At 47.3% G+C, this 13,240-nt stretch overlaps 1 protein-coding gene across 18 annotated transcripts in view; it reads left to right on the forward strand.

Annotated features, from left to right (window-relative positions):
• Cacna1c (calcium voltage-gated channel subunit alpha1 C) overlaps positions 1-13,240 on the forward strand; it is a 604,243-nt gene that overhangs the window by 581,945 nt on the left and 9,058 nt on the right. For all 18 annotated transcript variants that reach the window (XM_028753516.1, XM_028753517.1, XM_028753518.1 and 15 more), the window contains 6 exons: positions 68-164; positions 2,263-2,365; positions 6,665-6,766; positions 8,387-8,514; positions 8,959-9,093; positions 10,522-10,874. In XM_028753516.1, coding sequence (XP_028609349.1) covers positions 68-164; positions 2,263-2,365; positions 6,665-6,766; positions 8,387-8,514; positions 8,959-9,093; positions 10,522-10,874 — 918 coding nt within the window. The remainder of the gene's footprint in view (positions 1-67; positions 165-2,262; positions 2,366-6,664; positions 6,767-8,386; positions 8,515-8,958; positions 9,094-10,521; positions 10,875-13,240) is intronic.

Consider the following 13,240-nt stretch of genomic DNA (forward strand, 5'->3'; position numbering starts at 1 on the left):
CAGCTCTGCAGGGAGCGTCTCAGCATGCTGCCTTCTGACCATCCTTCCTCTGTCCTTCCTTCTCTAGGGGTCGAATCAAACACTTGGATGTGGTGACCCTCCTCCGTCGAATTCAGCCACCACTGGGTTTTGGGAAGTTGTGTCCTCACCGTGTGGCCTGCAAAGTAAGAAATGACTGTCCCTGAGGGAAAGGACAAATATGGGAGGCTAGCTCCCTGTTTGCCTTTGTGATTATTAAGGGAGTAAAGATACTTTAGGTATTTAAAGAAACCAATGTGAGAAGATTTAAGGACCCTTCCATAGCTACATTCCTAAGGCTGTAGGAGAACAACAGTCACAGTGACTGTCCTGTGTCCCAGTGGGGGAAATAGACATCCTATCTGAGTAAAGGATTGATTCAGCCCATCAGACTGTACTACCCAGGCATCCAGGTGACCTAGGGTGATGGGTTAGGAATTTTTTTTAACCTAAAATCAGAGAACCATTAGAGAGGTCACAAGTGTTCTATCACCTCACTAAAATGCAAACTTGACCCAGACAGGTATCTGCTGGCTTTTTATCAAGTTCCTAAGTGAGTCTATGATCCAAAGACAATTGGGACAAACACACCGGGCTCTGATAAGCACAGCCTCTGATTGAACTTAAAAAGAGTAAATACCCTTAAATCTGCTCTAGATCCTACCACGTGGCCCAGTAACTGCTGAGGGCTGTCCCCTCATTCCATTACCATTCCTCCCCCATCCTCCAGACTCTTCATCTTCTGTGAGAATCCTGAGGAGCTCAGAAAGAGTTGGGGGAAAGATAGCAGAGAGCCCAGCTATAGCCAAGAAGAAAGACAATCGGCCAAGTAATTGATCTGCCTGGATAATCATTCATGGATAACAGGGTTGAGGAAGCGTGGAACATAGACTTATGCTCTGTGGTAGTCATAGTTTCCTAACCAGTATTCCCACTCTATACCATGGAAGTTTCCAAGGGTCCAGAACATATGAGAAACAGGAGCCTTAAAAAAAAATAGAAAAAGAAAAAGTGTTCCTTTTGATTCAGTTTTGTAGGCCTCGGTCTACAATCACTCAGGCCTATGACTTGGGTCTGTGGCAGCTCCTAGGGCATCATGGTTGGAGTGTTTGGAAGAGACCCACTCACACAAGGCCTCTTTACCTCTGGAGCACAGAGGGAGAAAAAGAAAGAGACGTAAATTCTAATACCTTTCTCAAAAGGAACACTTTTTCTTTTTCTATTTTTTTTAAGGCTCCTGTTTCTCATATGTTCTGGACCCTTGGAAACTTCCATGGTATAGAGTGGGAATACTGGTTAGGAAACTATGACTACCACAGAGCATAAGTCTATGTTCCACGCTCCCAATAACTTCTTTCCACTAGACCCCACCTCCTGAAGGTTCCACCACTTCCCAAGAGTACTGAGACTGGGAGCTGAGCCTTTATGACATGACCTTCAGATAATATTTAGGATCCAAGCTGTAAGAAGTCCAAATCAAATGTAAAATCAAGCAGCCTAGAGGGAACTGAAGTGTGCAGGTCGTGACCTCCAGATGGGTCTGAGAGGGTTGAGAGCCGGGACTGGAACTTTCTAACTTGGTACCTGAGAGACTCAAAATGATGTGTTCATTCGGGGAAAAATACAACCCTTAGCAAAATATGCACTGGAAGACCCCATGTGGTGTAAGAGGTGGCATCACTGCCGTTCACAGTGGACATTCTGCTCTTTCTCCTAATGACCCCCGTGTGTGCCGCTGCCTCACCAAGGGAGCAGGACACCAAGGGAGCATGTTTTCGGGGTAGAGAGCAACATAATCCTGTTTGGGTGAGTGAATTTGAGATAAGGTTTGAAGAAGAGATAAATGTGTCCATATTCAGAGCCTTCTCATATTCCCACTTGATGGGAGTATGGATATTTCTGTTTGGCAGGCAACTGATGCCTAGAAAATGCCTGGCACACGGCTTTCTTGCTTCTAGTAGATAGCACAACCATATCTGTAGGTCTGAGCACAGAGAAGGAAAGAACTCTTTGAGGTTGCAAGGGTCTAAGGAATGTGGAGGTACTAGAGTGTTTAACTACAAAGCCCAGTTTCTCCCTGGAAAAGCTTTGAAAACACTGCAGTGAGCCCATGCATACCCCTCCCACTCCCAGCAGCACCCATCCACACTTCTAGGAACCTCCCAACCTTCCTGCCACATGGTTGTATGGAGCTTTTAAGAACTGCCTGCCATCCTCACTGACTGAGCCTCCTTTCCCCTCCAGCGCCTGGTGTCCATGAACATGCCTCTGAACAGCGATGGGACAGTCATGTTCAATGCTACCCTGTTTGCCCTCGTCAGGACGGCCCTGAGGATCAAAACAGAAGGTAATAGCTCTTGTGTACCACTGACAGGAGGATGCCCAGGAAGATCTAGCATCCCTACCAGAAAGATGCTCTTGCCTGCACAGCGTAGGTGCAGAATAACACTGACAGCCTGCACTCTGTCTCTGAGAGCTGCTGCATGCTTACATTTTCCTTAGTTCCTAAATAGCCCTTGCCACAGCTAATTTACTTTGAACTTTTCTTTTCCATCAAATCCTAGAAACTGCCCCGTAACCTTCTGAAGACTGAGGGTTTAGTGCAAAATGCAGAAGAGGCAGTTGTTATGCAGAGTAGGACCAAACCCCATCCAATAGACTTGTATTAACAGTAGGCTCATCTCCCAAACACTCAACTCTCTTCTAAAATTAAAAGGACCTATTTTGTCCTTGACCAATGTCAGATTCTTTCCAAAAGCATCCCCAAAAGCTCTCCACCTCTCCCTTTTTTTATTTCATAAACAAGGCTGAGCCTGTCTTAGGTCATTCTGACAAGAATGCCTTCCTTACCCATCATGGAATATGCATTATCAAAAGCAATGCATTTCTGTCCTAGGTTGGTAAGGATCTGTGCAGAATCTTACCTGCCCTTGACTTGCTAGCCTATTAAATTAATAACTCCATTTGGGGGTCCATTTTCAGTTTCAAGCCATGTACTTTGGATGCCAACATGTTGATGTTGTTAAAGACATGCTTTAACATGATGGGCAGGAATAAAAGTATTCCAAGGACAAAAAGGGCTAGCATGATCAAGCTATATATGCCATTCTTGAAGCTTGACCAAAATGGAAATAGTGACCTCAGGTCATGGATAATTTTATCAGCAGTATCTGCCACATCAATACTCAACAGAGCAGCATTCTTTAAATTCATAAGTTCACTATACAAAGTTAAAACATCCAGAGAGGTGTTAGAATTATGCCAAATACACTGCTGCTTGGCAGGAATCTGACATTGGCCAAGGACAAGGAAGTGGGCTTCAGGCAGGAATCTGACATTAGGCTAGAACAAAGAAGCAATTTCAGGCAGGAATCTAAATCTTAGGCTAGAACAAAGGAGTAATTTTAGGCAGGGATCTAAATCTTAGGCTAGAACAAAGAAGTAGGCTTCAGACATGAAAATGACTTTGGGCTAGGGCAGGGAAGTAGGCTCAGATATTTTGGTCATCCTGAGAAGCCCTTACAAACAGTGATTGTGGGAGTGATCATAGAATTTTGTTTATTGCCTTGCTTGTTCTTTGACTATTTGTGTTTATTGTCTTGCTTGTTCCTTGATTATTTGCATCTATTGTACTGCTAGTTATTCAACCTAGAACTGACCTTAATACTTGCATGTAATTAAAATGGTATAAAAGCAGGTTGGGAAAAAAAAAGGACCTATATTGGAAAGGTGACCATGACAAGTAGTGACTGTGGTAAATAGAAGTCACTACATGCAATTGCTAATGATTAGGATGCCACGTGTGCTGTGGTACTCGGACTGTTCTCTCTGGCTGCTTGCAATACAGGGCCCTTCTAGTTTGCCCTGTAGGTTAACAGCAGCTCTGGTGAAGGCATCTGTTGTCTGTCTTACTGGTAAGTACTCTGAACTACTCTAGGATAGACTGCATGGGATAGACCCCCAAAAGATGCTGCTGCTCCCCAAGACACCCAACTTAAGTGCTTCTTAAGAGTGTGATCAAAGAACAAAGACCATGAGCCGCTCAAAAGGCTACCTACCTCTGAGAATCAGCTGAATCTTTGAACCTCCCTGTCTGAGGGGGAGCCTGTGAACCTGAATTTAAAGTTAGCTGCACAGACACCTCATGGATGAACTAGAGTTTGACATCACTGTTGCAACCTGAGAGGCCCAGGCTTCCAGCCAGTGTCCTCAGTGCAGCAGAAAGGCACTGGAAAATCACATACAACAGGCCACAGAGTGTGTGTAACTAGTTCCTGTCTTGCTTCAGTTTCCATATCGTGAAATAATGAAAGGCGGTGGCATTCGGCATTTACTTCCCTAGAGTCACCCAGAGAGATGCTCTCCTTGTGTATGTAACAAACAGAACAGGAAGGATGCCTGCTGGTATATTAATATTGAGTACCACTGAGTAATATGCATCCACATGTGAGAGAGTGGATCAGAGCTGATCTTTCCAAATTTTCTACAGTGAATATCATTTCCTTGCAGTTCCAAGGGAAAAGTCTCCTTTTCCAAGGATAAAAGACAAAAATGGTTGCTCAAAGGAACGTGTGGTAATCCTTAAAGCTTGGTGCAAATTAATATTGTAGGTTTTGGCTCCAGGAAGGAGTAAAGAGCATTTGTGCATAGAGGCCAAGATTTAGCAATGCCAAAGATGTACTGCATAGGCAAACCAGATCTCAGTGAACTGATGCCAGTACCTGAGGGCCACATTGAGTGGCTGCCAAATTCTCAATCACGATAGCCACTGCTAGAAGGCAGGAGTTCCTGAGGAGAGAAGCCAGCCAGTGGGACATACATTTAATTAAAGGTAGAAAAAAAAAAGCACTTAAGCATAAAGGCTCTTGGGAATGCCCCAGGACTCAAGGCTGAGCTTCATCCAAAACAGGCCTTCTATGAACTTGCTACACATAAGTCTAGGAGCCAACATCATGCTCAGAGAAGAAATGGAAGGAAACACCAACATCTGTAAGGCTAAGACATATCAGTCTTCACTCCCCCTTAAGTCGTTTGTAATTGGAAGTAATTAGAAAGAAATTAACACATAGCCTGAGAACCAGAACCCTTATCCCAAGTCAAGTATCAAGATTAACAAGATTTTTTTTTTTTTTGGAACACTGAAGGAGAAGAAGCTATTTGAAGATATTTAAATTAGGGCTTGAAGGATGGTGGAATGGTGACTAGTGTGCACAAGGCTCAAGGTTCAGACCCCAGCACTGGAAACAAGTAATTGGTGGAGCTCCATGGTTATGTGGGTTGTTATGGAAACAAATGAAAACCTAAAAGATGAGGAGGAGCCTTTGGGAGATGCACCTGTTCCTTGGGTCCGACCAAATGATCGCAAACGTGGTTCTTCTCACAATGTAAGAGAGCAGACACCCAAAGTGAGGTGTTGGCAGGCTGGCTTTTTCCAGAGGCCTTGGGGAAAATGAGCTCAAGGGAAGACGCTACCTCCAAGCTCATTCGGGTTTCTGACTGGAATTCTTCTCCTACTACTTTGTAGGTGATCCACTACTTTGTGGATCCACTACTATGCGGTCCCTGATTCCCCGCTAGCTGCCTGTCAGCTGGGGGTGTCTTAGCACCCAGAGACTACTTTCCTCAGTACACGGTATTCATTCATCCAGGCCTCTCAGGGTCTGTCTGTGTGTCCTACCTGACTGCTCCCAGCCAGAGAAGGCACTAGACTTCTTTCAAAATAAAATAATCTTTTTTAGTAAATATACAATGAACATAGTACACACACACACACACATATGTATTCTGGACATTTAATTGGCTCCCATGATTAGATCAGAGGCATCATTTCCCTTAGGTCAGGTAACAGGTCCTGTGTGACATAATCTAATCACAGGAGTACCATATATCATATCCTCACTCCAATGGTTTATACAATGGGTGCATGCACACTGATGGTGGGGGAAGGTATCCTTGAGAAGAGCGGAGAATCCTGTGTAGCATAGCCCTTCTTAAAATCATCTTTTAGCTTTGGTTCTCCACCAGTAGGAGGCTAGTGTCTCAGGCAGTGAACATCTACTGAAGCCTGTTTTACCAGTGGAGAGAGGATGTCTGAACTACCAGAACATGGGCCTTCTGGTTTCTTTCTCCACTGTTAAGATTTCTTCACTTCCTTCCCTGGGGGACCCAGCAGAGAGCCTGTGGATATATATGTGGCCTCTGTGTTGTGTATGTATGTAGGAGGAGTGGACCATCCTTTCCTCAAAAGGTCTCTAGTTCCTGGAGCAGCACAAGGAGCTCACTATGAGATGTCGCCACTGTGATCAGCCTTGATGCTGTCCTGCAGGACAATCAGTATCAAGGCTGAGACATGGGTGTCTGCAGGCACCACAGGCTCTCCAATGCTAACCAGGAGGGAAAGCAGCTTGGGGATTGGGGAAGGACTTTGGGCTGGCTTGCATGTAAGGAGGGAAGGAGAATAACCTTGGACAGGGCAAAGGAGGAAAGAAAACAAGATAGAGGGAGAGGGGAGGGGAAGGAATGAGAAAACAGGAAGGCAAGGGAGACGACTGTGATGGATCAGGGCTGATTTGTGGGGCTAAGGCCACCATTCATGGCTTCCCAGTGCATCCAGGGGAGGTTTTCAGTGTGTGCTTCCTTCTACCAGGGAACCTAGAGCAAGCCAATGAGGAGCTGCGGGCCATTATCAAGAAAATCTGGAAGAGGACCAGCATGAAGCTGTTGGACCAGGTGGTGCCTCCAGCAGGTGGTAAGTGTTCCCTGCATTTCCAGACCAGGACTATTTGCCTAGCCTGTGGGGTTTCTCCACCTTCCTGCCCTCCAGCGGGGCCATCATTAGCAGGGCAGACACAGCCCTTGAGACTTCCATGCTTGAGTCTCCCATGCTTCTGGATCCTTCTATTCTATACCCTTCTGGGGGCTCAGAGGTCCTACCAGGTTGCAATGTCCTACACAGACTTGATGCAAACTGTCGGGTTAGAAATCTACTGTAATCCCACATTCATCCGTGGGAACAGGCGAGCCCTTCCATGCTGTAAGTTTGGCAGAACTTTTGTGGGAACTCTATAATATATGGACATATGTTTACCCATAGGCCACTAGGGTGACTGCTCTAGAGTTGTTCTGGAAGGAAAGTTACCTAAGATTCATTGTATCTTCTCTGAAAACTCATTTTTTCTTAGAGTAGTGTTTCTCGTGCCTACCAAGCCACAAGCCCCTTTTCCTAGCAAGTACTTCATACCATCCTTGCTAGAATCTCAAGCTGAAATCATAGGTAACATGTCTGTGCTTGTAATTTCCACGGCACTAGTAGAATGCTTAAAGTAGGGTGTGTTAAAAAAGCAACTGCATCCAGTATACAAAGGCTTGGTACACCTATACAGAAAGCTACAATGACTGATGAAGTCCACACACGCAGACACTTAGAATGAGTAGCTGTTGAATGGGAACAAGACAATGTGAACATTGTCAGCACTTTCATTTGTCACGTATATTTTATTAACATGTTAATTGAACCCACACATTCTGGAAACATCTTTAGGAGGTTCTTCCTATTTGAGACCCACTTCCGGCATCGTTTTCTGCTGCCCGAAGCATCTCTGTGAGGTTCACACCAGGCACTGGTGTTCTTAGAAGCGATGCAGGTTTTCCAGTGAGTTCAGTGTAGACTTGGGCATCCAGCTCAGGCCTGAAGGAACCTAGAACTCCAAGTCCATTCCCAATTTCCCTCATCAGGGACCTCCAGAGCTTTCTCTTCCATGTAGAAATGAGTCCCTGCCCCATGGAAAGCCCATAACTTCTGTAGTTGGCTACTCCAGTTGGCTACTCTAGCCATGTACAGACAGGAGCATACACTTCTGGTCCCAGCTACTCAGAAGGGAGTGAGTCCTTGATCCCAGGACTTGGAGGCCACCTGGACAAGATATAGAGACCTTGTCTCAATTAAAAAGGTAGATGATAACATGCTTGCTTGTTTCTGGAAAGATACTCAAGAAACTAATGGGATGAGCAGCCAAAAGGGAGTGAGTAAGCAGACAGGGATGGGTGACTTTTTTTTTTTTTTTTTTTTTTTTGGTTTTTCGAGACAGAGTTTCTCTGTGTAGCCCTGGCTGTCCTGGAACTCACTCTGTAGACCAGGCTGGCCTCAAACTCAGAAATCCGCCTGCCTCTGCCTCCCAAGTGCTGGGATTAAAGGTGTGCACCACCACTGCCCAGCTGTGACTTTTCATCATATGCCTCTTTACATGCTTTTTTCCGAACTTAAAAAAAAAATTAAAGCTAATATGTTAAAAAAAATTACATGCTAGAAAAAATAATCAAGATGATCTGGTGGAATCCCTCATCTTTTTCTCCTCTCCGTGTACCTTAGATGACGAGGTCACAGTGGGCAAGTTCTATGCCACCTTCCTGATCCAAGAGTACTTCAGGAAATTCAAGAAGCGAAAAGAGCAGGGTCTGGTGGGCAAGCCCTCACAGAGGAACGCGCTGTCCCTGCAGGTGAGGGGCTGGTGGGGCTGCCCTCACTCAAAGGTCCTGGTCACCTCCCCTTGATCCTATTGAGGGTCTAAGCCTCACCAGCTACCTAGAGGCTAAGTCCTATCACAAGAACACTTGCGAGCACTGTAAACATTCCCGAAGGTGGCTATGGTATGGCGGTGTGCTCTTCTTCCCGCTCCCCCTTGCAGCAGCCCTGCTGGCTTTCTCAGCCCCTGGTTCTTGCTAATCCTGTAATATACCGTCATTCCTCCTAAATAGATGAACAGATTCTTCTGCTCTAGGATGATGGGGGCAGAAGTGTCCAGGGAAGCTCGTCACCTGGTGTGGGGTCCCAGCTACCTGGCAGAGCAGAGAGCCAGGGACTTGGGGAAGAGCAAGAAGGTCCTGGCCAACTAAAGATCAGTAGAAAGGACTTGGGTCTTCACATGTCCTTCTGGGTTCCAGGCTGGCTTACGCACCTTGCATGACATTGGGCCTGAAATCCGGAGGGCCATCTCTGGAGATCTGACTGCTGAGGAGGAGCTGGACAAGGCTATGAAAGAGGCAGTGTCTGCTGCCTCTGAAGATGACATCTTCAGGGTAAGTGCCATGACTGGTGCCCTTCACAAAGTTCAATCTGAGCCACCAGTGCGCTGAGTCAGTGTTTTGCCTGATCTCTCTGAGGAGTACCCCACCCTCCCTAATCAGCTTCTGCCTCCTTCCGGAGCCCACTCCATGTCATACCATCCTCCTGGGACACAGCAGCTCAAAATATGGCCAGCTCTCAGAATACATGAGGAACCTGTTTCTAGAAAGAAATTTTCCTAGAGAAGTTTCTCATCAGAAGGTGTGGAGTAGGAACTCCTGAGCCACATCTAATCTGAAAACCCGTTTTATTTACCAAAATTTGAATATCTGGCCTATCTAAGTAAAAATATAAACGTCTGGCTTTTCTTGAAGGAAAAACAGGTTAAGTGGCTACACTGAGTGTGGGTTCTCATGTGGCAGATAGACAAACAGCAGCTGCCCTGTAAAGATGGAGCGTGTGATGTCCGGCTCACAGCGGTACCCTCCAGGCCTCCTCTTTTCCTGGAGTAATATTAACGCAGTGGGAAAGATCTCACACTGATGTGCCATACGATGACATCTCCCATCATGCTCCCTCCCTTGTTCTTTCTGCCAATCCCAGTCCCCAGATCCGTTTCCCAGACTACAAGCACACAGGGAACCAAGCCCGGCCCACCCTGCTGTGGCCAGCCTTGCAACCTTACTGGCATCATTCAGATGTCCATCAGTGAATGGCCTCAGAGATACAGAACACCCCTCTCATAAGACCACAGAAGCCAAGATGGGCCACCAGAACCCAAGGACCTTCAAATATCAAGAATTAGACAAACCTTGCAAACCATCACTTCCTCCATCCCTTGCTCTGGGACAAAGTAGGAATTTTAGAGAAAATCACTTATTCCTGACTTCAAGTCTCAGAGGGTCCCTTACAGGAAAAGGAGCCATGATACTAGTGACACAGCAGACTCTTCACACTTAGTTTCAGTCTGCCCAATGTAGCTTCTAGCTTCACAGACCAGTTTTATTTTCACTCAAACAATCTGGTTTCCACCTTCCATTCCATCTCCCTATCTCCGAACACCCCCAGCAAGCTCCCCAAAGCCAACTAACTGGCTTCTGGGGGACACCATCTCAGACTTGTCTTTGAAACCCAACCTCAGTCTCCTCCTCAGTGTTCTTTTGGGAACAAACTTCCAGGGAGGCTTCTAGACCAGCGACCTCCTGTCTGTCCAGGCACATGAAGAATTCCTATCTCGGTGCTGTAGGGTAACTGGGACCTTGAGCATCTAAGTCCCTCCCTCCCTTTACCATGTGTCCAGAGTGTGGCAGAGGTCAAGCTGGAGGTCAGGCTTGCTCCCTGTGGCCTGTGCCTCTCAACCATTGCTGTACAAGGGAGGGGGGAATGAGAGGAGAGAGATGATGGAGAAGCCTTCTCGACCTACACCTCTGTCTTGCCTGCAGAGGGCTGGAGGCCTGTTCGGCAACCACGTCACCTACTATCAGAGTGATAGCAGGAGCAACTTTCCTCAGACGTTTGCCACCCAGCGCCCACTGCACATCAACAAGACAGGGAACAACCAAGCTGACACCGAGTCACCGTCCCATGAGAAGCTGGTGGACTCCACTTTCACCCCCAGCAGCTATTCATCCACGGGCTCCAATGCCAACATCAACAATGCCAACAACACTGCCCTGGGCCGCTTCCCCCATCCCGCTGGCTACTCCAGCACGGTCAGCACTGTGGAGGGCCATGGGCCTCCCTTGTCCCCTGCTATCCGGGTACAGGAGGCAGCATGGAAGTTCAGCTCTAAGAGGTAAGCTAGATGATAGGCCTGGGTATGCGGGCTCACACATCATACCAGATGACACAAGGAAAGATGGACTTAGGCCCCTCAGCCTTCGAGCTCCAGTGGCGACCACTACCCTGAGGTAGAGGTTGAAGCCAGCTTGCTACCCACAGCTGCTCCTGCTCACACATGGCGGTCATAATGAAGGCAGCACTGTTCTGTTTCCCAGATGTCTTCTAAGATACCACACCCCTGACAGTCCTCTCTCCTCTCATCCCTCAACAGGTTGACCTGTGACCCTCCAAGATGTGTGACTTGGGCTTGTATAGCAAAGCGTCTGCCCTTTCCCAAATCCCTAAGTGTAGCCTTTCATGCAGTTGAGATTGGGCAGTGTATCCACTTCTATAGCAGTAGTGCACTGTGCTTCCTGGGGTCTTCCGTGTCTCCCACCTGCAGGCTCACCCTTTTCCCCCTTGCCCTGGGCAGTAGGACGAGACACCAGGAAATGCAGGTGTGGTGGGCTCCATAATTGCTCTAGGCCTTAAGGAAGATGTCCTGGGCCTCTCCAGGTCTCCTCTCTATGTACTATATCAGCTGCAGGCTTCCTGAGCCCGGGTGGGAAAGGATGCCCTCTGCATCTTATCACATCACCCTTAACTAGCCGCCTTTGCAGCCAGCAGGCAGCACAGATCCTCAGCCCATGGGTTCTTGGTGACACTGCCCTTTGTCTTGCCCTCTGGCCCTGAATACAATCAAGAATCTCAAGTGTCTTTTCTGAATCCCAAATGGCCTGATCTGCCATTCACGGAGCAACATACTTGCTCACTGGTTTTTCACACGATCCCATTCCCAAATGGCTACAAGCAAGTCTCCACGCCTACTCGCTTGAATGGCTGAGTCCAGAAATGTTGCTATGGCATCCATCCTACCTTCTAGTCCCTCAGGGACAGAGCTGCTTTAACCACTCAACAGCAGCACTGGCTGTGCCTTTGGCCCCAGGACTCCACACACGGGGCACCAGACGGGTGTGCTGCTCTGACAGCTTGCTCCCTAGATTATTAAGGTGAAGCAGTTTTCCCATGCCTGGTCTGGTGACCCTGCCTTTTTCTGAAAACACTACACCTGCCCCACCACCTTTGATGATTCGGTCCTAGTAGTAGCTATTATTCCCTTCTACGCCTTATGAAAGCCTCTCACTTTCTTTTTTAAAGTCTTATTTAATTTTTTCCTATTCATATTTCCTATTTTCATATTCATCCCACCATCACAGTCTCTTATCTCCCCCCCCCAGCCCTTTTTTAAGTGGCTTGGATAAGAATGGGTGGGAGCTTACACCACTGAAGACCCTCATTCTCCTCCCTTAGCCAATAGCTCCTCGTGGAGGGGTTGAGCCTCCTGAGCCACGCCCCCTCCACGAGGGCCCAGTCTTGTAGGAAGGCCGCAATCAGTGGTTTCATGCTACTGCTCTAATCCCCCAGCTTCCTGTCGCCTCTCCTCAAATGTGCCTCGAGCCTTGGAAGGGCTGATGCAGGTGTCTTGTTTAGGACTGAGCGCACAAGGGCAAATGATTCTCAGCACTTTGACCACATGAGTCTCTGCTGCTGTCGGCTAAAAGAAGCTTTTCTGACCAAGGCTGAGAGGAGCACTAATCTGTGGGTAAAAATGTAAATAAGTAGGAGGCATTTGACAGCATAGCCATGTAGTAGTAGGTTCCTGTAGGCCTAGGGCCCTGACGTTCTGGATCCCTGAGAACAGAGCTGCAGGGAGGCACTGAGTCACACACAGGCAGGAAGAGGAAGAATATCTGGGAAGAGCTTTGGAGTGAACAGTTAGGGGGCCCTGTCTCAGAAAAGGACAGCATTCTCCTCAAAGACACAGCCAGATGTGAGGGGTTCTTTAGCTCAGGAGGTACTGGGACTCAGAACAGATGTGGGCTTATTCAGTCTGCTCAGACAAGCCTTCCATGTGGAGTCCCTGCTGTGCCTTCACTTCAGGGTTAGAACAGAGACGCATTGACTATGATCAAGGGCCTTGTCAGTTGGGTGAAGCCACCTCCTAAAGGCTCTGCTGCCCACACTAGCCTGTGGTTTCTTGTATTGACTGCTCAGTTCAGGATGCTGCTTCAAAACCAAGCCTCCACTTGTATCTTCGTATGTTCAAGTTTGTGTAGAGGTACATGTGCTGTGTGTGTATGTGTGCAGAGGCCAGGGACTGACATCCAGTGTCAAGCCATGATTGACATCCAATGTCTTCCTCAATTACTTTCCACTGAGCTAGAATCACTCATTGAACCTAGGCCTCACCAGTTCAGCTAGTTGTTCCCAGCTTTTCCTCATGAATTCTAGGGATTGAGCTTGGGTCCTCTTGCTTGTATGACAATCGCATTACAACTA

This window comes from Grammomys surdaster, unplaced genomic scaffold (genome assembly GCF_004785775.1).
Source record: "Grammomys surdaster isolate TR1022 unplaced genomic scaffold, NIH_TR_1.0 125950, whole genome shotgun sequence".
Lineage (NCBI taxonomy): Eukaryota > Metazoa > Chordata > Mammalia > Rodentia > Muridae > Grammomys > Grammomys surdaster.